This window comes from Cebidichthys violaceus, unplaced genomic scaffold, assembly GCF_023349555.1.
Source record: "Cebidichthys violaceus isolate CVI_PGR_0920_01 unplaced genomic scaffold, fCebVio1.0.p SCAF_103, whole genome shotgun sequence".
In the NCBI taxonomy this organism is placed as follows: domain Eukaryota; kingdom Metazoa; phylum Chordata; class Actinopteri; order Perciformes; family Stichaeidae; genus Cebidichthys; species Cebidichthys violaceus.
Genome location: NW_027176267.1, coordinates 475,736 through 501,403, shown reverse-complemented (window position 1 = coordinate 501,403; position 25,668 = coordinate 475,736). Strand labels below are relative to the sequence as shown.

The 25,668-nt window shown below is 43.9% G+C and overlaps 2 protein-coding genes across 8 annotated transcripts; both read left to right on the top strand.

Moving 5' to 3' along the window:
- Positions 1 to 1,081: 1,081 nt before the first annotated feature.
- iqcb1 (IQ motif containing B1) lies at positions 1,082 to 6,346 on the top strand. 2 transcript variants are annotated; one of them, XM_068731038.1, is made up of 16 exons: positions 1,082 to 1,213; positions 1,298 to 1,347; positions 1,449 to 1,584; positions 2,030 to 2,180; positions 2,864 to 2,981; positions 3,088 to 3,163; positions 3,345 to 3,444; positions 3,883 to 4,055; positions 4,157 to 4,260; positions 4,333 to 4,451; positions 4,605 to 4,671; positions 4,818 to 4,893; positions 5,082 to 5,239; positions 5,553 to 5,687; positions 5,767 to 5,932; positions 6,089 to 6,346. In XM_068731038.1, the coding sequence occupies exons 3-16, from the start codon at positions 1,476 to 1,478 to the stop codon at positions 6,334 to 6,336; spliced, it is 1,800 nt and encodes a 599-aa protein (XP_068587139.1). In that variant the 5' UTR covers positions 1,082 to 1,213; positions 1,298 to 1,347; positions 1,449 to 1,475; the 3' UTR covers positions 6,337 to 6,346. The 2 variants fall into 2 exon arrangements, with proteins under 2 accessions (XP_068587139.1, XP_068587130.1); XM_068731029.1 differs by having other exon boundaries at positions 1,082 to 1,347.
- Positions 6,347 to 6,589: 243 nt separating this feature from the next.
- On the top strand, positions 6,590 to 24,222 carry LOC137887773 (protein EFR3 homolog B-like). 6 transcript variants are annotated; one of them, XM_068730994.1, is made up of 23 exons: positions 6,590 to 6,680; positions 7,493 to 8,076; positions 11,786 to 11,862; positions 12,110 to 12,237; positions 12,315 to 12,465; positions 12,656 to 12,777; positions 12,921 to 13,070; positions 13,255 to 13,350; positions 15,234 to 15,312; positions 15,580 to 15,715; positions 16,364 to 16,516; positions 16,596 to 16,707; positions 16,953 to 17,004; positions 17,085 to 17,257; positions 17,345 to 17,420; positions 17,593 to 17,754; positions 17,842 to 17,973; positions 18,600 to 18,667; positions 18,867 to 19,000; positions 19,604 to 19,695; positions 23,054 to 23,102; positions 23,243 to 23,352; positions 23,978 to 24,222. In XM_068730994.1, the coding sequence occupies exons 2-23, from the start codon at positions 7,575 to 7,577 to the stop codon at positions 24,110 to 24,112; spliced, it is 2,889 nt and encodes a 962-aa protein (XP_068587095.1). In that variant the 5' UTR covers positions 6,590 to 6,680; positions 7,493 to 7,574; the 3' UTR covers positions 24,113 to 24,222. The 6 variants fall into 6 exon arrangements, with proteins under 6 accessions (XP_068587095.1, XP_068587101.1, XP_068587078.1 ...); XM_068731000.1 differs by having other exon boundaries at positions 6,637 to 6,680; positions 7,955 to 8,076; XM_068731018.1 differs by lacking the exon at positions 6,590 to 6,680 and adding an exon at positions 10,216 to 10,258 and having other exon boundaries at positions 7,990 to 8,076.
- Positions 24,223 to 25,668: the final 1,446 nt, after the last annotated feature.

Here is a 25,668-nt window from a genome sequence, read left to right as displayed (position 1 = left end):
CACGCAGGCGCACCGGGGAGAGAGAGAGGGCTGCAGCAGCTGCTGCACCGATTAACACACACGAGCCTCCGTTACTATGAACGTTACTGTCGGTACCGGTACTGTTGACACCGCGATCAGCTGAGAGGAGCATTTATATTTTTTATTGTTTTATTACCTTTTTTGTCATTGTTTTATTTATATTATTCTACTTTAAATATTATTTTAATCATAGTATAATAAGTTATATGATAGTTTATTATATTATTTTATTATACTGAAATACATCTTATTATAATATAGAGCTTTAATGTTGTTGTAAGAATCATAAGAGGGACAGTAATATAATAAATACAGTGAATGTATTAATAACAGTAATATTTGATGAAGTTATGAAGTGAAGCTGCAGCGCCACCCAGCGGCCACATCAACACACGGCAGCGTTTATACTTCTTTAAGTTATTATGAATAGAATCATTAAATCAGCTGTTATCGATCAATGTAGAGCTGTATAAATAGTTCATTCATATGTTTATATATATGTGTATGTATATATATATATGTATATATATATATATATATATATATATGTGTATGTATATATATATGTATATATATATATATATATATATATATATATATATATATATATATATATATATATATATATATATATGTGTTTATATTATGATAATACTGGATACTTGTGAATATGGAAACATGTTTGTTTTTTTAATAAAATGTTTAAAAATCAACAAACGTTTTGTGGTAGTTTGGACTTTTTAAGACCTTTTTATTTCATTAACATCTGATTAATATATTAATAATATAATATGTATACTACTTACTTAACTACCTGAAGGGCCTATTTTTAATCATTTGTATTCTAAAGTTGGCTGTGTTCAATATTTATTTTATTAATTATTTTTTTAAATATATTTTTGTGTTTAAATTCTGATTTGTTTAGTTCGTGTCAATAAAGCTCATTTTGAATCGAAACCGTTTATTTATTTATCTTTCCCATGATCCTCCTGCTCTTTGGTGCAGAGGGCGTCGCGGCGTCACGACGTCACGTTACCGTAGAAACAAGCAGAGCGTCGGCTCGCTCTGGCTGCTAAAAGCTAACTTTGCTACCGAGGTTAGCTAAAGAACGTTATTTTTCGGACCTTTTTAACGTTTCTAAGTCTACTAAAAACGTTACCGAGTCAACGTGTGACGTCACCTTCATATTCAGGTGTAGTTAAATAGTAGTTAGCTGTTAGCTGTCTTAGCTTAAACGACTAAACAAGCCTGGCTAACGAGTTGCTAATGCTAACAGGTGTGACGCGGAAAACCCGAGAGGAAGAAGTTTGGAGCAGATATTGACTGGTGAGGTCTACACACGCACACACACACACACACACACACACACACACACACACACACACACACGCACTATTATTGGAGTCTGGTGTGTGTGATGTTCACAGAGGAGGAGTAAAGGAGGCTGTGAGAGGATGGAGCTGCTGGAGGAAGAGGAGCTGGTGGAGGAGCTGAAGAGGCAGCTGGAGGACGAAGACCTGAACCCGGAGCAGAGAGTCAGGCTGCTGAACGACGCCTTGAACAGTGAGACCACCACGACCTGTCTGTCTGACTGTCTGTCTGCTCAATGTGGAAATATGAAGAATAAATAAAGTAATAAAGAAATATAAAAGTAGAAATATGAAGAGAAATAAATAAAGTAATAAATAAACATAAAAGTGGAAATATAAATATAATTAAATAAAAATGTAGAAATATTAAGATAAATAAATAAATATGGATTAAAAGTAAATACAAATGTTCAAATATTAATATAAATAAATAAAAGAATAAGGTAAATACATTTTTTTTAAATATTAAGAAAAATAAATAAAAGCATAAATAGTAAATAAAATGTGGAAATATAAAGACAAATAAAATGGTAATTACAAACATGTTTTATTCATTATCACATTAATTTCTTTATTAATAAAATGTGTTTTTGCATTTTATTCATATATGTCTCCTGGTCCTCCTGTCTGTCCCGCAGAGGCTCTGCAGACAGACGGGTCGTTGGCTGCTGTGAAGTCTCTCTTGTATCTCAGTGGAGTTCTGAGTCACTGCGTCCTCCTCATGACTCTAAATCCCAGAATGCAGCGGGGCAGCTGGAGCGCCGCCGCCACGCTCGCCCAGCTCACCAGGTACATCACTGTTACTGATTTATATTATTCTGAGTTTGTTCAGAATATTTATTATTTTATTTATATTTTTATAAAAAGACTTAAAAATCTACAATATTTAAATGTATGAATTATGTTTATTTATTGTACTATTTTTAGTGGTGTTTTAACATTACAGTATTCAATCCTAGTATCCTTAAAACTATATTTATATGAAAAACTATATATATATATATTTTTTTTTTTATTGTTTTTTTTTTTTTGTAGAGAGAGACAGATGGGTAGAGAGAGACAGACGGGTAGAGAGAGAGACGGGTAGAGAGAGAGACAGACGGGTAGAGAGAGAAACAGACGGGTAGAGAGAGACAGATGGGTAGAGAGAGACAGATGGGTAGAGAGAGAGAGAGAGACAGGTAGAGAGAGACAGACGGGTAGAGAGAGACAGAGACGGGTAGAGAGAGAGAGACAGACGGGTAGAGAGAGAGAGACGGGTAGAGAGAGACAGATGGGTAGAGAGAGAGATGGGTAGAGAGAGAAACAGACGGGTAGAGAGAGACAGACGGGTAGAGAGAGAGAGACAGGCAGAGAGAGAGAGACGGGTAGAGAGAGAGAGACAGGCAGAGAGAGAGAGACGGGTAGAGAGAGACAGACGGGTAGAGAGGAAGTCTGAAGTTCTTCACATGTCTGTCTGTCTGTCTGTCCAGCTCCTGCTGTGTGGGGGTGGATCCTGGTAAACGTTCTCAGGCCTTTCATAGGCTGTTCCTGCCCTCACTCATGGACGGCCTCCTCTCATTGGCCGGTCAGCTGATGAGGCGGGAAGAGGTGAGACGCTGCCTTCCTCTTCCTCCTCTTCCTCCTCTTCAAAACATTTGAATGCAGAAATTTAGTGTTGAAGAGAGTGAAGTCTGTCTGTCTCTCTCTCTGTCAGTGCCTGTCTCTCTTCAGGAAGGTGATGGACTCAGTGGTCTGTCTGCTCAGGTCTCACCCCCGTCTCACCTCACAGGGTGAGTCCCCTTCAGTCCTTATTGATCAGGACTCTGCTGGTCTCATCTGGTCGTGTGGTCCACAGTGACCGGGTCCCCGTCCTCCGTCCTGCTGCAGATACTCACTCCGTTAATCCGACCAATCAGATCTCTGTCTGTCTCTCTCTCTCTCTCTCTACCTGTCTCTCTCTCTGTGTCTCAGTCCTCAGCTCCGTCCACTACGAGCACATCCAGATGTGTGATGATGTCACTGTGTCTCTGCTCTGTGTCCAGATGTGGAGTCACACCTGTACAGCCAGCAGGTACCACACACACACACACACACACATACACACACACACACACACACACACACACACACACACACACACATAAAGACAAGAAGACAAATATGTTAATGATTACAGTACAGTCATTTAGCAGACGCTTTTATCCAAACTATGACTTACAATTCAGTATCTATCTACACCGTAGGCGCAGCTACGGGAGTAGTGTTGGGGTTAAGTGTCTTGCTCAAGGACACATTGACATGAGACTAGTGGAGCAGGAGCCGGGGATCGAACCACTGACCGAAAGGCGGCCCTGCTCTCCACTTAGCCACGGTCACCCATGTGAATAAACAATAAACAAAGGTAAAGTATTCTCTCTTTCTCTCTCTCTCTCTCTCTCTACCTGTCTGTCTGTCTGTCTCTCTCTCTCTCTACCTGTCTGTCTCTCTCTACCTGTCTGTCTCTCTGCAGTGACTTCCTGTCTGAGTTGAGCGATGACTCCGTCCTCTTGCTGCTCAACGAGGCCGTCGGCCAATTGGCCGTCAGCTGTGACTCTTCGGTGGGCGGGGCCTCTATCAGACTGATCCTCCTCATGGCCAATCAGCTGGAGCTCCGGGTCCAGCCCCTCCTCCTCAGCTTCAGAGGTCAGATTTAAAACACACACACACACACACACACACATATATATATATATATATGTGTGTGTGTGTGTGTGTTTATGACAGAGGTCACTGTGTCTCTGCAGGTCTGGACAGTCTATTGGACAAAGACTGGAGGGGGCGGGGCTTTGACCAGGAAGTGGATCAGCTGATCGCCCTCATCCAATCTGACACAAGGAGGCGTCCACAGGTCGGTCTGTCTGTCTGTCTGTCTCTCTGTGTGTCTGTCTGTCTGTCTCTGATGACCCCCCCCCATGTGTAGGTGTGTACTGAGCGCATGCGGGCGGCGTGTGTGATCCAGGCGGTCTGGAGGTCGTATCAGACCAGACGGAGAGTGAAGAGCCTAAACAGCACAGTCAGCACGCTGCAGAGGAGATACAGGTCTGTCTGTCTGTCTGTCTGTCTGTCTGTCTGTCTGTCTGTCTGTCTGTCTGTCTCCTAATTGATTAATTGATGAATTAAAACATAATTAAAGTACTAATTGTATACTTACAGTACACGTGTACTTAAGTACTTACAGTAAACGTGTCTCAGGGCTCGGAGGAGGAGGCAGCAGCAGCAGAAGGAGGCGCAACGATGGGAGGAGGAGTTGAAGTATCAGGTGAGAGTAATACTGCAGTCTGAGTGCTCTTACTGTACTGATGGAAGTATTGTAGTAATGTATGTGTGTGTGTGTGTGTGTGTGTGTGTGTGTGTGTGTGTGTGTGTGTGTGTGTGTGTGTGTGTGTGTGTGTGTGTGTGTTTTAGGTGTGTGTGAGGCGTCAGCAGGCGAGGAGGGAGTTTCACCAGAAACAGAGAACACTGCTGCAGCTACTTCCTGCTGGTATATACACACACACACCTTCAGTTAGAAACATTTTCTTAAATACTGTAATAAATGTTCAGAGTTTGGTTGGTGGCTCAACTGAAAATTGTCATTTATTTGTTAGATTTTGGATATCTCACTCAGGTGTGTGTGTGTGTGTGTGTGTGTGTGTGTGTGTGTGTGTGTGTGTGTGTGTGTGTGTGTAGACCAGGTGCAGCCGTACCTGCAGGAGTGTGAGCGTCGGGCGGCCGTGTTGATCCAGAGCTTCTGGAGAGGCTTCAGAGAGAGACGACGCTACAACAACACACTGAGACACACACACACACACACGAGGCAGCAGGCCGCCAGGACGCTGCAGAGAGCGGTACACACACACAGACTTGTCTTTCTGTACTTGTGAGGACTCTCATTGCCACACACTGCAGTTCCTCAAATGGCCACTAGAGGCTCCAACAGAAGACCATGTTTAAAATGAACTTTACAGCCTGTTCATGACAACTGTTTATACAACTCACCTGTTTAAACTAAATTAAGGCTTAAAGTGAGATATGATTAAGGGGCGTGGCCACTTTGAGTGACAGCATTTTGTTGTACTTCAATACATTTTGTTGAAAGCATTTTTTTTCGCTACACAAACACACACACAAGTCTACAGCTGACGCGTGTTTCTCTTTCAGGTGCGTCGCTTTCTGCAGAGACGACGAGCGGAGCTGGTCCCGCCCACCTCGTCTTTCTGGATTGGTCAGAGCTTGACGGACAGCCGGAGGTCTGAGCTGAAGAGACAGGTGGAGGAGCACGTCTCTCGACATCCTGTAAGACATTTTAACTCCTTACAGAGCATGTCAACAAACAATCAGCAGATATATTACCCACAATGCTTTGTGTGCACAGTCATCCCGCGTGTCCCGTCAGGAGTGCGAGCGTCTCCACGAGGAGGTGCAGCTGCTGCTGCTGTCGGAGCTGCAGAGAGGAGGAGACCAGAGGAGGAGGAGGAGGGAGGAGCAGCGGGTGGAGGCTCTGCTGGCGCACACACACACACAGCTGGAGCTGCTCCGAGGTCACACAGACACACACACACACACACACACACACACACACACACACACTAATTATAGTTAAGCCATCAACCAAACTTCATACAAATTTCTGTGTATTTAAGAAAAAAATGTCACATTTTTATTTTCTTGTGTCTCCCCCCCCCCCCCCCCCGCAGATGCCCCGCCCCTCTCCGTCGTCACAACAACAGACGCCGACTCCTTCCTGAGCCCCTCGGGTCCCATCGCCGCCCGCGCCCGCGACTCCCACAATGCATCGCTGCAGGCCTGCAGGCTCCCCTGGTGGAGGACGCTGGGGGACGCGGCCGGCGGGGGCGTCGTCGACACGTTTAGCCCCGCCCACCTGCAGGAGCTGGAGGCGGAGCTTGGAGGACTGTTTGTAGGAGGACTAAACCTTTTACCCTGAAGACTTTTCTACTTTAAAAAGAACAGTTCCTACTACATACATGTTTTTATTGCATTGACCAGCTTCGCCCACCAGAGGGAGCCACAGACGCTTGTTTTCCTCCTCTGTGCAGCCAGGCTCTGCTTTAACACATTGTACTCACTCAGTCATATCTGTCATTATCTCCCTCCACATCAAAGCTATGGACTCAAACTGTGTGTGTGTGTGTGTGTGTGTGTGTGTGTGTTGGTGCCGTGTGCAGCACTCTCATTGGTTATTGATCTCAGTGGAGCTCAGCTGTTACGTGAGCGTTGGTCTGTGTCGGAGGGAAGCGACCGTTAGAGAGCGACGCTGGAGTCACGCAGGTAGGACCTCTGTGTGTTTTACTACAAAGTACTTCTGTAAATACTTTTATCTGAAGGCTCCAGGCATTAAAATACTCTGACTCTCTTCCAAAGAGTACTAGATATGTGTACTTTGACTTGAAACGCAGTTGTATTGCTGATATTTCTTGACGTTCCTGAAACAATGGGCTCCATTTAGCAGCTGCTCTGGAGCTTTTGATCACATCACATGACCTTCATCATTGCTTCAGAGCCGTGCATACTACCCAGCATGCATTGCTTTGGTGCGAGAATCGTCATCGGTTAACGCGACAAACTTTGTTGGACATTTCTTCTCTTGTTTCTGTGTTTTTAAACCTTTAATCAGACAAATATTCTATTATATTTATTTAGATTTGGTCACTATAGTATTCATATGTTGTATTTCAGTAAAAGTAGCAATACCACTGTGTACAAATATATAGTAGTCCTGCATTCCCAAAAATACTAGCTGCACTTTTAAAGTATTACAAGTAAAAGTACTCGTTGGGCATATCATATGCTGTATGTTGTATTTGTATGCTGTAAAGTAACTAAAGCTGTCGGATACATTTAGTGCAGTAAAAAGTACAACATATTTCTGTATTGGTTCATTTGATGAGGGACAATGCTGGTTAAAAACATCCCTGTAGAAGCACCAGAGTTAAGGCTGCTGTTCATCTGTAGTCCCAACGAACACGTTCCTCTGACATGCACACAGTACAAGGACCTCAACGTTGTACTTGGAGGAGGAGTTCAAATGTAAAGGAATATGTGCAGACAGGAGGTGAAAGGCTCTTCACTTCTCCTCCCAGTTTACCCAGAGTCACCAGGCCCAGTTTACCCAGAATCACCAGGCCCAGTTTACCCAGAATCACCAGGCCCAGTTTACCCAGCATGCCCAGTTTACCCAGAGTCACCAGGCCCAGTTTACCCAGAATCACCAGGCCCAGTTTACCCAGCATGCCCAGTTTACCCAGAGTCACCAGGCCCAGTTTACCCAGCATGCCCAGTTTACCCAGAGTCACCAGGCCCAGTTTACCCAGCATGCCCAGTTTACCCAGAGTCACCAGGCCCAGTTTACCCAGAATCACCAGGCCCAGTTTACCCAGAATCACCAGGCCCAGTTTACCCAGCATGTCCAGTTTACCCAGAGTCACCAGGCCCAGTTTACCCAGAATCACCAGGCCCAGTTTACTCAGCATGCCCAGTTTACCCAGAGTCACCAGGCCCAGTTTACCCAGCATGCCCAGTTTACCCAGAGTCACCATGCCCAGTTTACCCAGCATGCCCAGGGGGCTGTCACTGCAGAGGGCCGTCGCCATCTTGACCGTATCCCAGACTCCTCGGAGGCTGCTACAGGACTGCTGCTCTGTGTTGGACCACCAGACACCAGGAGGTAACTGATTCTACTGATAGTACAGCTAATTATACTACCTTTACTACTGCTAATTGTTTTTATATGAATACTGTTGATCATACTGCTAATAATACTTCTGATATTACTACTAATACTGTTGTTAATACTGTTGATCGCACTGATAATAATACTACTGATAATGCTAAGAATACTGTTGATAATACTGATAATAATACTATTGATAATACTGATAATAATACTATTGATAATACTGATAATAATACTATTGATAATATTGTTGATAATACTGATAATAATACTGTTGATAATACTGATAATAATACTATTGATAATACTGATAATACTATTGATAATACTGATAATACTGTTGATAATACTGATAATAATACTATTGATAATACTGATAATAATACTATTGATAATACTGATAATAATACTATTGATAATACTGATGATAATACTGATAATACTATTGATAATACTGCTAATAATACTATTGATAATACTGCTAATAATACTATTGATAATACTGATAATACTATTGATAATACTGTTGATAATACTGATAATAATACTGTTGATAATACTGATAATACTATTGATAATACTGATAATACTATTGATAATACTGATAATAATACTGTTGATAATACTATTGATAATACTGATAATAATACTATTGATAATACTGATAATAATACTATTGATAATACTGATAATAATACTATTGATAATACTGTTGATAATACTGATAATAATACTATTGATAATACTGATAATGCTATTGATAATACTGATAATACTATTGATAATACTGATAATAATACTGTTGATAATACTGATAATAATACTGTTGATAATACTGCTAATAATACTATTGATAATACTGATAATAATACTATTGATAATACTGTTGATAATACTGATAATAATACTGTTGATAATACTGCTAATAATACTATTGATAATACTGCTAATAATACTGCTAATAATACTGTTGATAATACTGATAATAATACTATTGATAATACTGCTAATAATACTGTTGTTGATACTGCTAATAATACTGTTGATAATACTGCTAATGATACTACTGATACTGCTAATAGTACTGTTGATCATACTGATAATAATACTACTGATACTACTGATAATACTGTTGATAATACTGCTAATGATACTACTGATACTAATAATAATACTGTTAGTAATACTGCTTATACTACGAATAATACTTTTACAAATACTGCTAACAATTCCACTGTTATTACTACTATTACATGTACTACTAATAATACTGCTGATAGTACTACTACTGGTATTGATAATCCTGCTGATACTACTGCTAATAATACTGCTGATACTATAAATAATAATATTAGTGGTACTATAAATAATAATATTGGTGGTACTATAAATAATAATATTAGTGGTATTATAAATAATAATATTAGTGGTACTATAAATAATAATATTAGTGGTACTATAAATAATAATATTAGTGGTACTGCTGTTGATTAAATTCACTGAAAATTTAATAAAATATTAAATGAAAATATAACAATGAAAAATGTCCAAAACCCAGAATATTCTGTTTACAATCATTGAGTACTGCTCATTGAAGTACCTGTAGTATTGTGTCGTCCTGCCCGCAGTGAACGGACGTAGTTTTACTACGTTGAGTACTACGACAGCAGAGCTTCACTTCTGCAGTATTTATAGATCTATTTTCTGTTTCTGCTGGAATGATGAATAAATCCAGAGCAGATTATAGAGGCTGAGCTGCTGCACATGGTCTGGATCTCACACACACACACACACTCTCACACACACACACACACACACACACACACACACACAATATTAATACTGCTCCATATTATTCTGTTTTAACAACAGCAAACGTGACATTTTTAATCTCCAAAATGTCTTTTATTCTGAAATTTTATCAGAATTCAGAGATGTGAGGTTTTTAATCAACGGTGAATTAAGGAGGTGGGGTGTGTGTGTGTGTGTGTGTGTGTGTGTGTGTGTGTGTGTGTGTGTGTGTGTGTGTGTGTGTGTGTGTGTGTGTGTGTGTGTGTGTGTGTGTGTGTGTGTGTGTGTAAAGGATTAACCGTGTGTGTGTGTGTGTGTGTGTGTGTGTGGGGGATGGAGGTGACGGTGTGGATGTGAGCTGAACGAGTCGTCTTCATGTACGGTGAGAAATATTAACATTTATTATGATTATGATTTATTATTTACTTGATTAATTCAGTTTGCTGAATGCTAAAAGTCATAATGTCAAAACTCTTTGAAGTGAAACGTGAAAGTAGATCGAGTCGTGATCGTCGTCATGTCTGCTGGTTTGATAAAGAAATACATAAATATTAAGTCCAGTCTGATGTAATAATATGAAAGTTTAAGGTACTTTTATTTTACCCGTTAATAATCGCGGCGTCAACAGACGGTTTTTATAAAGAATTATAAAATTATAATGAAGACATTCATTTTAGAATGAAATAAATAATGAAATAATATTTAAAGCAAAAATCTTCTTTTGGTTTTATTGGCAGTTTGTACTATATATACAGTATACTCTGTGTGTGTGTGTGTGTGTGTGTGTGTGTGTGTGTGTGTGTGTGTGTGTGTGTGTGTGTGTGTGTGTATATATATATGTGAGTAATTATAATAAGTTAAGTAACTAACAAATCAAATCATATTTGTTTTTGCCAATAATACGTTTATTGAGTCTTCACTATACAAAATAAAAAATATACAAATATGTATTACTATAATGATGAACATATAATAATCATATACACAATATGTACGCATTTATTAATTATTGAGTTTTTTTAAGAACATTAACAGGAATGACAGAAATAACAAATAATTATTAAAAGACATTTACAGACTCATGTGTGAGCTCAGTGCCTTGCTCAGTGGCATGTCACCATGTGATGTCACCATGTGGGGGATTCGAACCAGCGTCTCTGCTCTTTAAGCTCCCGCTAACTAAACGACTCCGATAGAAACACATTACGCAACACGCTACCACAGGATTAACACTGAAGAGTGTGTGTGTGTGTGTGTGTGTGTGTGTGTGTGTGTGTGTGTGTGTGTGTGTGTGTGTGTGTGTGTGTGTGTGTGTGTGTGTGTGTGTGTGTGTGTGTGTGTGTGTGTGTGTAATCTCCTAAAACCTGTTACACAAACATCTAAAGAGTTGAAAAACTGAAGAAAATTTGGGGGGAAAACTATATTTAAAGTCCATAGACTAACTATGAGGCTGCAATGCTCGTTTATTGATTAAACACAGGCATTTATTTTGAAATTCCCCTGTTTTATAAGTATATTTGATGACAATACTTCCTGGTTTAAATTTGTTTCTTCCATATTTTCTTGTTTATGTCTTTATAAATTCAGTAGATTCCCACCACTCCAAAATAACTCTATATAAATTCTTCTACTTTAACGTTTTTTTTAACATTTTCAGCTGCTTTCAATGAATTTCATTTCACAATAAAAGCCTTCCGGTAACGTCAAAGGATACTTCTTTCTTCTTCTCTTTCCTGGTATTGTTTTATTGTGAAAAAGCGATCAAACCAATAAAAGAAAGTAGAAGTGAAGCTGAACCGTGTTTACAGATGATGATTGTAAATACAATATAAATGAAGTGTGTGTGTGTGTGTGTGTGTGTGTGTGTGTGTGTGTGTGTGTGTGTGTGTGTGTGTGTGTGTGTGTTCAGGTGTGTGCGGTTGCTGCTGGGCGTTGCGTCCTCGCTACAAGAGGCTGGTGGATAATATTTTCCCAGAAGACCCCGAGGTAAATAAACGCAGATATACATTCATGTAATACATTCATTTTACCAGCCAGACTAACTTCAGTCAGTGGAGTTTGGTGGCTGGACTGTGTGTGTATTATGTGTGTGTCTATGTGAGTGTGTGAGTGTGTGTGTGTGTGTGTGTGTGTGTGTGTGTGTGTGTGTGTGTGTGTGTGTGTGTGTGTGTGTGTGTGTGTGTGTGTCTCTGTGTGTATTTCATGTGTGTATTTCATGTGTGTCTATGTGTAGGATGGTCTGGTCAAAGCCAACATGGAGAAGCTGACGTTCTTCGCTCTGTCGGCTCCAGAGAAACTGGACCGCATCGCCGCGTATCTGTCGGAGCGACTGACCCGAGAGCTGAACCGCCACCGCTACGGGTCAGTACACCACCACCACCACCACCACCACCACCATCACAACGCCTGTAACACCCAGCTGATGTGTGTGTCTCCAGGTTTGTGTGTATAGCGATGGAGGCCATGGAGCAGCTGCTGCTGGCGTGTCGCTGTCAGAGCATCAACCTGCTGGTGGAGAGTTTCCTCAGTACGCTGCGTCTGCTGCTGGAGGCCGACAGGCCACACCTCCACATCCTGGCTACCAACGCTGTACGTAGTACACTAGTGTGGTACACGCTGTGGTACACGCTGTAGTACAGGCTGTAGTACACCGATGATCCAGTCTGCAGTACATGTGTCGTACCGTGTGTTATTATTTTGCTGCACATGTTAAATACTGCGCCCTGATATGAAACCGAAGTACTTTACCTCGTACTACTTCATGTCTTCTCTCTCTCAGTTTGTGAAGTTCGCCAACATTGAGGAGGACACGGCGTCGTATCATCGCAGCTACGACTTCTTCGTGTCTCGCTTCAGTGAGATGTGTCACTCTGAGCACCAGGACCAAGAAACACACAACAAGTGCTTCTGTCATTCTCAATACATGTTCTATTCTCCACGCCTTTCTCTTGTACAGCTGCTGACTCACTATAAAGACATTGTGTGTGTGTGTGTGTGTGTGTGTGTGTGTGTGTGTGTGTGTGTGTGTGTGTGTGTGTGTGTAGGATCCGTGTCTCTGGGATCCGAGGTCTGCAGGGTGTGGTTAGGAAGACGGTGGACGACGAGCTGCAGGTGAACATCTGGGAGCCTCGTCACATGGAGCAGATAGTCCCCGCCCTGCTGGTCAACCTGCAGCAGCACACACACATCGGCAGGTACGCTACACACACACACACACACACACACACACACACTCACACACACACACACACACAGTCATGTCAATCCAAAATCTAACAAATGACAAATTTCAGTTGAGCCACGAACCAACAAGAAAGTGTGTGTGTGTGTGTGTGTGTGTGTGTGTGTGTGTGTGTGTGTGTGTGTGTGTGTGTGTAGTGAGTCTCCAGCAGAGCAGACAGAGGTGTGTTTCAGGGAGCTGTTGGGACGAGCTGCTTATGGAAACATCAACAACGCTGTCAGACCTGTGCTGATGTAAGACACACACTGACACACACTGAGACACACTAACACACACTGAGACACACTGACACACACTAACACACACTGAGACACACTAACACACACTGAGACACACTGAGACACACTGACACACACTGAGACACACTGAGACACACTGACACACACTGAGACACACTGACACACACTGACACACACTGACACACACTGAGACACACTGACACACACTGACACACACTGAGACACACTAACACACACTGACACACACTGACACACACTGACACACACTAACACACACTGAGACACACTGACACACACTGAGACACACTGAGACACACTGACACACACTGACACACACTGACACACACTGAGACACACTGACACACACTGACACACACTGACACACACTAACACACACTGACACACTGACACACACTGAGACACACTGAGACACACTAACACACACTAACACACACTGACACACACTGACACACACTAACACACACTGACACACACTGAGACACACTGACACACACTGAGACACACTGACACACACTAACACACACTGAGACACACTGACACACACTGACGCACACTGAGACACACTAACACACACTGACACACACTGACACACACTAACACACACTGACACACTGACACACACTGAGACACACTGACACACACTGAGACACACTAACACACACTGACACACACTGACACACACTGACACACACTGAGACACACTGACACACACTGACGCACACTGACACACACTAACACACACTGACACACACTGAGACACACTGACACACACTGACGCACACTAACACTCACTGACACACACTGACACACACTAACGCACACTGACACACACTGACACACACTGACGCATACTGACGCACATTGAGACACACTGAGACACACTGACACACATTGAGACACACTGACACACACTGACGCACATTGAGACACACAGACACACACTGACACACACACTGAGACACATTGAGACATACTGACACACACTGACACACACACTGAGACACATTGAGACACACTGACACACACTAACACACACTGACACACACACTGAGACACATTGAGACACACTAACACACACTGACACACACTGACACACACTGACACACACACTGACACACACTGACACACACTGACACACACTGAGACACATTGACACACATTGACACACACTGAGACACACTGACACACATTGAGACACACTGACACACACTGACGCACATTGAGACACACAGACACACACTGACACACACACTGAGACACATTGAGACATACTGACACACACTGAGACACACTGACACACACTGACACACACACTGAGACACATTGAGACACACTGACACACACTAACACACACTGACACACACACTGAGACACATTGAGACACACTAACACACACTGACACACATTGACACACACTGACACACACTGACACACACTGAGACACACTGACACACATTGACACACATTGACACACATTGAGACACACTGACACACATTGACACATTGAGACACACTGACACACACTGACACACATTGACACACACTGACACACATTGACACACATTGAGACACACTGACACACATTGACACACATTGACACACACTGTGTGGTACAGTAGTAGTACTGGTGGTAGTAGTATCAGTTGCAGTTCTAGTACTAGAAGAACTGATCATAGTATCAGCAATAGAAGAGGACGTTGCAGTAGTATTACGAGCATTAGTAGCATTGGTAGCGGTATTAGTAGCTGGTATAACTCCAGAACCAGTAGTAGCACTGCTAGTACTGGTCGGTAGGTATACCCCCCGGTCGTAATACTACAGTAGTACACATCCAGTACCCTCTTGTGTGTTTTCAGGCACCTGGACAGTCACAGTCTCTGGGAAGGACGAAGCTTTGCTGTTCAGTGTTTTCAGATCATCATGTACTCCATCCAGGTTAGTAAGTACTCTGAGTACTTCAGAGTATGTAAGTACTTCCTGAAGTACACTGTAGTACCACCTGGTGCTGCTCTGTGGTACTAACACTACACTACTACCTAATAGTTCATACAGGTGAGTTTTAAGCAGATAAAGTATTGATTTGTTTATAACTAAATTAAATAAAAAACTTAAATGTACTCCAACTCATCTTAAATGTACTTCCCTGTACTGACAGTATTTGTGTACTGTGAGTACTTCACTGATACCTGAACTTCTCCTCAGTCCCAACATTCACACCTGGTGATCCAGCAGCTGTTGGGTCACCTGGACGCCAACAGCAGGAGTCCTGCTTCGGTCCGGGCTGGGATCGTGGAGGTCCTGTCTGAAGCTGCTGTCATAGAAGCTACTGGATCTGTAGGTCAGTCGGGACCGGTCCAGGATTGAAGGAGAAGGCTGCAGCTTCAGGTTCAGATTGTTATTCTAAGTGGCTGAAATAAAACGCTTGTTGTGAAACCTGAATATCGGGACAGCAGCATCAGTTCACTCAGCTCGCATTACACCGTTGTCTTCTGGCAACACGTCACCGCGTGAGCTTTCAGAACGAGACTTCTCCTTTACTATCAGATGTCTACTTCAGGACGAGGCGTCTACTTAGAAGGAGACATCTACTTTGGAACGAGAAGTCTCCTTCAGAACGGGACGCTACCTTCAGGACGAGACTTCATCTTCAGACTTGATATCACCTTCAGAACGAGACTTCTCTTTAGAACGAGACTTCTCTTCAGAACGAGACTTCTCTTCAGAACGAGACATTTAGTTTAGGTATGTCTAAACTAAATGTCTCCTTCTTTAGCACGTCACATCTCCTTCAGAAGGAGACTTCTCCTTCAGAACTCCATGATGTTCTATACTAATACTTAAAGTAACAATCCTTTGCCCAGGTAGGATTACGCCGTCTGCAGCGCTCTCCTTCACTACTGGACCAACTACAGAAACACGATACCACGGTAAAATACCCTTTAAGTGTAATTTTACCACTAGTACTAAACAACCACGTGTACTTTAGGCCCCACAGTACTGGAAGTGTTCAACACGTTACTGCGACAGCTCCGGCAGAGCGTCGACTACCAGCTGACTGGTTACTATGACAACGCCGGAAAGCACAAAACCACGTCGACTGAGGAGAAGACGCTTCAGGACGCCGTCATCCGAACTATTGGTGAGTCTCTGCGTCGTTGTTGTTGTTGTTGTTGTCGTTGTTGAGTAGTTTTCATTTGAACCTCGTGTTTTCTGTCCAGGATCCTTCGCCAACACGCTTCCCGTCTACCAGAGGTCAGAGGTCATGCTCTTCATCATGGGGAGGATCCCTGTTCCTGGTATCTACCCGGCCCTGGGGTCGCCCAACGCTGGGTACGAGTTTGAACCCTCTGAACCCCAAAAACCCAACCGCCATTCACGTCAGTTTCCTCTTTCCGACGGCCCTTGAACACATCGTGAATGGCGGCTCCGTCAGAAAAAAAACAACCTAAACGAAGCTTAAAACTATTATATTTCATTCAAAACATTTAACTCTACTATTGATTCTCCTGAGACCAACAGTCATGACCACACATCTGTGACGCGTCCCTGAACCTCTCTTGTGATGACTGTCTCAGGTTTGAAGGCAGCAGGATGATCCAGGTGATGCTGCTGAAGTCTCTTCTTCAGGTGAGGTTTCTGCTTCAGCCATCGTTTCATTTAAAGGAGCACGTAAACAACATCCTCCTCCTCCTCCTCCTCCTCCTCAGGTGTCCCAGCGTTATGAGAGCAGTAACCTGTTGACAGCGTTGCCCTCCTCCTTCTTGGATCCTCTCCTCTCCTTCACCCTGATGGAGGACCCAGAGATCCGCCTCCTGGTCCTCTTCATCCTCACCTCGCTCATCGACAGACGACACAACGCCGCCAGGCTCACCTGCGCCAGGTACCGGCCGATCGGAGGGTCTCGTCATCGTAGCGACGGCGTCGGTCGTCTGCCCTGTGACTGGCTGTCCTCTCTCTGTGTGTTCAGTGTGGCGCTGGAGGTGTCGGTGTTGGAGCTGAAGGAGGACCGGAGCTCTCGACAGGACAACCTGTTCATCAGGAAGGTGAGAAGTCTTCAGAAAACCCTTTCAACTAAAGAATGTGGCTTTATTTTGATGAAGCACTTTTTAATTCATTGTCATATTTGTCTTTTTTACACTTGTTCATGCTCCCTTTCTTTTAGTTTATGTTTGTTTCCCTCTCAGGATAAATAAAGTTTCTCTTTTTGAATACCAGCACGCTCAGCGTCTCTACAGGCACGTCTACCTCACCTGTAAGGAGGACAGCAGTGGGCGGGGCCACTACCAGGCCCTCTTCACCCTATTGGCTGTTGTCAGTGTGGAACTGGCCAATGAGGAGGTGGTGGTGGACCTGATCCGACTGGTGCTCGCTCTGCAGGTAAGAGCTTCTATGATGATGATGATGATGATGATGATGATGAGCCGTTCACCGGTGCATCATTCTCTCTTGTGATTGGCCGGTCAGGAGCTGGCGCTGTCCAATCAGGAGTGTCTGTCGGTGTTTAACCGCTGTGGCGTTCACGCCGTCTGCGCCGCCGTCCTCCACCTGTTGTCTCAGCTCGGCCCGCCTCCAGCTCTGCACCAACACGTCACACAGGTGGAGTACCTCACTGTGGAAGTACTCACGTACAAGTACCGCATTCAGGTCTTTACTCACGTACAAGTACTGCATTCAGGACTTTACTCACGTACAAGTACCTCACTCAGGACTTTACTCACGTACAAGTACCGCATTCAGGACTTTACTCACGTACAAGTAGGTATCAGCAAAAACTAAAAGGTATCGACTGAGCAGTCAAATAAATACATGTAGTACAATAAAAACTACAGTATGTACCTCTGAGGTGGACTACAGTATAAAGTACAGTAGCACTGGGGTGTACTACAGTAAACTGAGGTATACTACAGTAAACTGAGGTGTACTACAGTAAACAGAGGTGTACTACAGTAAACTGAAGTGTACTACAGTAAACAGAGGTGTACTACAGTAAACTGAGGTATACTACAGTAAACAGAGGTATACTACAGTAAACTGAGGTGTACTACAGTATAAAGTACAGTAGCACTGGGGTGTACTACAGTAAACTGAGGTATACTACAGTAAACTGAGGTGTACTACAGTAAACAGAGGTGTACTACAGTAAACTGAGGTATACTACAGTAAACTGAGGTGTACTACAGTAAACTGAGGTGTACTACAGTAAACAGAGGTATCTCTTACAGGTGATCGAGGGTCGTCAGATGAAGGCGTCACACCTGCTGCCTGAAGACGTCTTCTCTGACACACATAGGTAAAGCATCATCACACTTCTGACAGAGAATATATTTAAACGGTTCAATTAAAGAATTAAAACAGAGATTTCCTGAAATACTCATATATTTGTATTGAGTTTGGTTGGTGGCTGGACTCAAATTTCAGATCTTTATATTTTCACTTATGTGTGTGTGTGTGTGTGTGTGTGTGTGTGTGTGTGTGTGTGTGTGTGTCAGTCTACCAGAAGGTGAGCTGAAGGTAGATGAAGCGTTTCTGTTCGTCCAATCAAAGATGAGCGAGGCTCTGACAGGAAGTAGCTACAGCGCTCACATGGAACGCTTCAACACGGAGTACACACCTCAGATAACAGGTACACACACACACACACACACACACACACACACACACACATATATACACATGTGTGTGTATATATATATACGTGTATATATAGTACTATTATACTCGCTCGTAAAAAGCTTACTTGCTTTATTTGTCCCAAAGTAGTACCGTATTTTCCGCACTATAAGGCGCACCGGATTATAAGGCGCACCTTCAATGAATGGCCTATTTTAGAACTGTTTTTATATATAGGGAGCACCGGATTATAAGGCGCATAGAATAGAGTAGGAGTAAGCACAGTACCGGTGTTTACCGCTATTACTTCGGCGACGCCCCTGACTACGGTAGCCGTAATGCTGCAAGCGGTGCGGCTTTGTAGTTTACCAGTCGTACTGAAACATTTTGACAGAGCGCCGTGTACAACCAGTATGGATCAACCAATTAACCAATTGATCCATATATAAGGCGCTCCGGATTACAAGGCGCACTGTCGTTTTTTGAGAAAATTAAAGGCTTTTAAGTGCGCCTTATAGTGCGGAAAATACGGTAATGTGTTTATTTATCATGAATACTACTAGTACTAGTAGTACTAGTAGTATTCAGACTGTACTACTGCATGTGTGTGTTTTAGATGAGGACCGTCTGTCTAAGAGGAAGAGTATCTGTGACATCATCTCTCTGCAGATAGACATGCACCCTCAGTACTGTCCTGATGCAGAGCAGGTACCTGTCTGTCTGTCTGTCTGTCTGTTTCACTCACACACACACACACACACACACACACACACCATGTCAAAGCACTGAGTGGTCTGACCAAACAGATCGATAAGTCACAGTGGAAAAGTAGCATCACACTCCCCTCTTTTGATCACATGATCAATCATCGTCATATACAGGACACTAGTATAGATTTGGAACATCTGCATTAACAATTCATAAGGCATGACATTTGAAGAGCATGTGTGACATTATTGAGATAAGCTGTGGAGGGAAATGGACCATTATTTACACATGGTGTCATCATGGTCAGAATCAGAACAGGAGAGTCTGTGTCAGACCACTGTGGTCTGGGTGGGGGGGAAGCGGGTCGGATCATTCTGATCTAATTTGAGATAGGGACCTACTTCTCCTGGGACAGTGTCTCCGATCCATCCGTACATCAATGCTTTCATACCAGCATCAGAATCTGGACCATCGCTTCAGGTTGTTGGTATCAGGGAGGGATGTAGTGAGGGTGAGTCTGTAGTGAGGGTGAGTCTGTAGTGAGGGTGAGTCTGTAGTGAGGTGAGTCTGTAGTGAGAGGTGAGTCTGTAGTGAGGGTGAGTCTGTAGTGAGGGTGAGTCTGTAGTGAGGGTGAGTCTGTAGTGAGAGGTGAGTCTGTAGTGAGGGTGAGGGTGAGTCTGTAGTGAGAGGTGAGTTTGTAGTGAGGTGAGTCTGTAGTGAGAGGTGAGTCTGTAGTGAGGGTGAGTCTGTAGTGAGGGTGAGTCTGTACTGAGAGGTGAGTCTGTAGTGAGGGTGAGTCTGTAGTGAGGGTGAGTCTGTAGTGAGGGTGAGTCTGTAGTGAGAGGTGAGTCTGTAGTGAGGGTGAGTCTGTAGTGAGAGGTGAGTCTGTAGTGAGAGGTGAGTCTGTAGTGAGGGTGAGTCTGTAGTGAGAGGTGAGTCTGTAGTGAGGGTGAGTCTGTAGTGAGAGGTGAGTCTGTAGTGAGGGTGAGTCTGTAGTGAGGGTGAGTCTGTAGTGAGGGTGAGGGTGAGTCTGTAGTGAGAGGTGAGTCTATAGTGAGGGTGAGTCTGTAGTGAGGTGAGTCTGTAGTGAGGGTGAGTCTGTAGTGAGGGTGAGTCTGTAGTGAGAGGTGAGTCTGTAGTGAGAGGTGAGTCTGTAGTGAGAGGTGAGTCTGTAGTGAGGGTGAGTCTGTAGTGAGGGTGAGTCTGTAGTGAGGGTGAGTCTGTAGTGAGAGGTGAGTCTATAGTGAGAGGTGAGTCTGTAGTGAGGGTGAGTCTGTAGTGAGAGGTGAGTCTGTAGTGAGGGTGAGTCTGTAGTGAGGGTGAGTCTGTAGTGAGGTGAGTCTGTAGTGAGAGGTGAGTCTGTAGTGAGGGTGAGTCTGTAGTGAGGGTGAGTCTGTACTGAGAGGTGAGTCTGTAGTGAGGGTGAGTCTGTAGTGAGAGGTGAGTCTGTAGTGAGGGTGAGTCTGTAGTGAGAGGTGAGTCTGTAGTGAGAGGTGAGTCTGTAGTGAGGGTGAGTCTGTACTGAGAGGTGAGTCTGTACTGAGAGGTGAGTCTGTAGTGAGAGGTGAGTCTGTAGTGAGGTGAGTCTGTAGTGAGGTGAGTCTGTAGTGAGAGGTGAGTCTGTAGTGAGGGTGAGTCTGTACTGAGACGTGAGTCTGTAGTGAGAGGTGAGTCTGTAGTGAGGGTGAGTCTGTACTGAGAGGTGAGTCTGTCGTGAGAGGTGAGTCTGTAGTGAGGGTGAGTCTGTAGTGAGAGGTGAGTCTGTAGTGAGGGTGAGTCTGTAGTGAGAGGTGAGTCTGTAGTGAGGGTGAGTCTGTAGTGAGGGTGAGTCTGTAGTGAGGTGAGTCTGTAGTGAGAGGTGAGTCTGTAGTGAGGGTGAGTCTGTAGTGAGAGGTGAGTCTGTAGTGAGGGTGAGTCTGTAGTGAGGTGAGTCTGTAGTGAGAGGTGAGTCTGTAGTGAGGGTGAGTCTGTAGTGAGGGTGAGTCTGTACTGAGAGGTGAGTCTGTAGTGAGGGTGAGTCTGTAGTGAGAGGTGAGTCTGTAGTGAGGGTGAGTCTGTAGTGAGAGGTGAGTCTGTAGTGAGAGGTGAGTCTGTAGTGAGGGTGAGTCTGTACTGAGAGGTGAGTCTGTAGTGAGAGGTGAGTCTGTAGTGAGGGTGAGTCTGTACTGAGAGGTGAGTCTGTACTGAGAGGTGAGTCTGTAGTGAGAGGTGAGTCTGTAGTGAGGGTGAGTCTGTACTGAGAGGTGAGTCTGTAGTGAGAGGTGAGTCTGTAGTGAGGGTGAGTCTGTACTGAGAGGTGAGTCTGTACTGAGAGGTGAGTCTGTAGTGAGGGTGAGTCTGTACTGAGAGGTGAGTCTGTAGTGAGGGTGAGTCTGTAGTGAGAGGTGAGTCTGTAGTGAGGGTGAGTCTGTAGTGAGACGTGAGTCTGTAGTGAGAGGTGAGTCTGTAGTGAGGGTGAGTCTGTACTGAGAGGTGAGTCTGTAGTGAGAGGTGAGTCTGTAGTGAGAGGTGAGTCTGTAGTGAGGGTGAGTCTGTAGTGAGAGGTGAGTCTGTAGTGAGAGGTGAGTCTGTAGTGAGGGTGAGTCTGTAGTGAGAGGTGAGTCTGTAGTGAGAGGTGAGTCTGTAGTGAGGGTGAGTCTGTAGTGAGAGGTGAGTCTGTACTGAGAGGTGAGTCTGTAGTGAGGGTGAGTCTGTAGTGAGAGGTGAGTCTGTAGTGAGAGGTGAGTCTGTAGTGAGGGTGAGTCTGTACTGAGAGGTGAGTCTGTAGTGAGGGTGAGTCTGTACTGAGAGGTGAGTCTGTAGTGAGAGGTGAGTCTGTAGTGAGGGTGAGTCTGTACTGAGAGGTGAGTCTGTAGTGAGAGGTGAGTCTGTACTGAGAGGTGAGTCTGTAGTGAGAGGTGAGTCTGTACTGAGAGGTGAGTCTGTACTGAGAGGTGAGTCTGTACTGAGAGGTGAGTCTGTAGTGAGAGGTGAGTCTGTACTGAGAGGTGAGTCTGTACTGAGAGGTGAGTCTGTAGTGAGGGTGAGTCTGTACTGAGAGGTGAGTCTGTACTGAGAGGTGAGTCTGTACTGAGAGGTGAGCCTGTAGTGAGGGTGAGTCTGTAGTGAGGGTGAGTTCACATCGATTGGAGGGATGCCTCAGTGAAGCGGTGAGGAAGAGGTTCAACAGTCTGTCGCCTGCTGATCGGTGACATTTTTGGAAACTGGTCATTTGCTGATTTGGACAGGGAGATGTAGGAATCATCAACCAGGAGCACCCTGGAGAGGATCATTCAGGTGTTCATGATCAGAGTCAGACACGGGACACATGTGCAGACTCTACCTGTCTGACTGATGAACGGGTCTCTCTCTCCTGCAGAACCCTCCGATGGAGCAAATCACCTTTGAGACCCTGAAGAGCGCCATCGGTAAGAGATGATTCTAATCAACAGTTTAAATATCAAGCAGCTGTTCTTCATCGGCTCCTCGTGGATCAATTCAAAGGAGCCGCGCTCATCAATCAGTGTGGCTGTGAATAAAGCAGAGAGAGTTCTCTTGTGTTGTGCAGAAGACAGAGGAGGTGAGGAGGAGGAGCAGGTGAGGAGGAGGAGGATGAAGGTGGTGGAGAGGTTTCAGACGGCTCCCTTTGAGGAGATCGCCGCTCTCTGTGGATCCAGGGTGAGTGACCTCTGACCTCTGAGCCAGAAGCTGTAAGAACCGTCATGCTCCTCATGGTTGTCATCTTTCTGACGTCCTTGAACACATCACGTGTGAGAAAGCATCCGACGCGTCTCATTTAAAATCGTTTATTACTTATGGAATCATAGGAGCGCCTTAAAATGAATAAATAAAACCATAAAATAATAATATATAGTCATAATAACGCTGTAGAGAAATAAATACAGTATGTAGAATCTGGGAAAGAAGGAAATGTAGGTGAAATACAAATAAATAAATACATTTCATGTGCAATAAATAGTTCTATATTTACAGAAAATATAAATGAATACATGTATTTATTTGACATTTATTTATTCTATTTCACCTAATATTTCTAAATGATTTATTTTTGTATTTATTTTTTCAGATTTTGCTTGTTTATTCTTTCACATCGTCCTTTTTATATTTCCACACATGTACTTGTTCTTCTCTATATTTAACTCTACTCCTTCACATTCAGGCTCTTTGTCCATCAAGCAGCTCCTGGTCACCACATGAGGCCACGCTTTCTCTCGCTGCTCTTGACCCCTGAACCCTCTGAACACTCGGGTCCTCAGACGGTCTTTGTGTTGTGTCTTTGCAGTCGTCTCTGCTTCACGCTAAACTGGATCAGGTCTTCGATCTGATCGTTCGTCCTCCTCCGTCTCCGTCCGGACACTCGCCGCCTCGCTCCACTCCTCTCTACCAGATGAAGTTTCCTGACCTGTGTGTCTATTAGCCGTGAAGCTCTGTCCTCTCCTAGCGTCCTGTGGTAGATGATGTTCCTCTCATTCAGCCTTCTGCTGTGTTATCTGTTTGAAATATAAAACAATAAAACATCAAACTTCAGATCACTGCCGTGCATCTTCATTTTCTGAACACCGGTGTATATGGCTCTGTAGTGGTGTTGTTGATGGAATCAGGCCCCCTACTGGTTGAAACCTGGCTATTGCAACTTCATTTTGCCTTCAGCTCATCTAGTATCAGGTGACGTAAATGGAGACGGCCTTCGTCACCATGAAATCTGTGTCTTGTCACAATAGAAGCATAATGTTCCTGTGTGGCCCTGAGAGCTGTATTGTTGGGGGCAATAGTTCCTGGTAGGGTCTCCAAAGGCAAAGTGGTCTCAGGGGGGTAGGGGCCAGACTAAGAGCGATTCACTGACCCTTGAAGAATCGGCTGGAAAAGAGTTGTCACACTTCGCCCACACAAAGGTAAACCAGGGCCCCCTTCTGGAGCCAGACCTGGTCGGGGAGCTCGCCAGCGGGCATCTGTTGGCCGGGCCTTGGCACTTGAGGCTCGACCCAAACTCCTCACCCTACCTGTGAGGTCGGGTGAGGAGTTCAGACTCAGAGGTAGAGTGAGGAGTTCAGACTCAGAGGTAGGGTGAGGAGTTCAGACTCAGAGGTAGAGTGAGGAGTTCAGACTCAGAGGTAGAGTGAGGAGTTCAGACTCAGAGGTAGGGTGAGGAGTTCAGACTCAGAGGTAGAGTGAGGAGTTCAGACTCAGAGGTAGGGTGAGGAGTTCAGACTCAGAGGTAGAGTGAGGAGTTCAGACTCAGAGGTAGAGTGAGGAGTTCAGACTCAGAGGTAGAGTGAGGAGTTCAGACTCAGAGGTAGAGTGAGGAGTTCAGACTCAGAGGTAGAGTGAGGAGTTCAGACTCAGAGGTAGAGTGAGGAGTTCAGACTCAGAGGTAGGGTGAGGAGTTCAGACTCAGAGGTAGAGTGAGGAGTTCAGACTCAGAGGTAGAGTGAGGAGTTCAGACTCAGAGGTAGGGTGAGGAGTTCAGACTCAGAGGTAGAGTGAGGAGTTCAGACTCAGAGGTAGAGTGAGGAGTTCAGACTCAGAGGTAGAGTGAGGAGACATCGATAGTCCTCACTTTAGATGAGGTCACACAAAATACTTGACTAACGACTAGTAACTACCTGATGTAATCATGAATCGCAGTATTAATACACGTTTATAAAGCATATATTAACACAGTCCCTAACCATTAGTGCATATCTAAATCATATGTGTAAATGCATGAATAATGTACATCTGAACAAGTTTATTTAACACCTCATAAAGGATGTTATTAATCATCTACAACTCCTTAATAATTGGTTTGTAATATATATATATATAATACTTCATTTAAAAATGTGGAATCCATCATTTATAAAGTATGAAAACACAATCATGAAACAATAATAGACGAGCTTATTAATGAAGAATAAAACATTTATAACTGTTGTTGTGAACTGTATACTAATGAGTGTTAATGAGTGAACAATGCTTATAGTTATTATAAAG

Bases quoted from the DNA above. Each gene is read 5' to 3' on its own strand.
- iqcb1 (XM_068731038.1), top strand. From the start codon at position 1,476: ATGGAGCTGCTGGAGGAAGAGGAGCTGGTGGAGGAGCTGAAGAGGCAG. The intron at 5,240-5,552 runs GTACACACACAC...TTTCTCTTTCAG, and splicing joins CCAGGACGCTGCAGAGAGCG to GTGCGTCGCTTTCTGCAGAG. The intron at 5,933-6,088 runs GTCACACAGACA...CCCCCCCCGCAG, and splicing joins ACAGCTGGAGCTGCTCCGAG to ATGCCCCGCCCCTCTCCGTC.
- LOC137887773 (XM_068730977.1), top strand. From the start codon at position 7,389: ATGCACACAGTACAAGGACCTCAACGTTGTACTTGGAGGAGGAGTTCA. The intron at 13,351-15,233 runs GTAAGACACACA...GTGTGTTTTCAG, and splicing joins GCTGTCAGACCTGTGCTGAT to GCACCTGGACAGTCACAGTC. The intron at 17,755-17,841 runs GTAAGAGCTTCT...TTGGCCGGTCAG, and splicing joins GACTGGTGCTCGCTCTGCAG to GAGCTGGCGCTGTCCAATCA.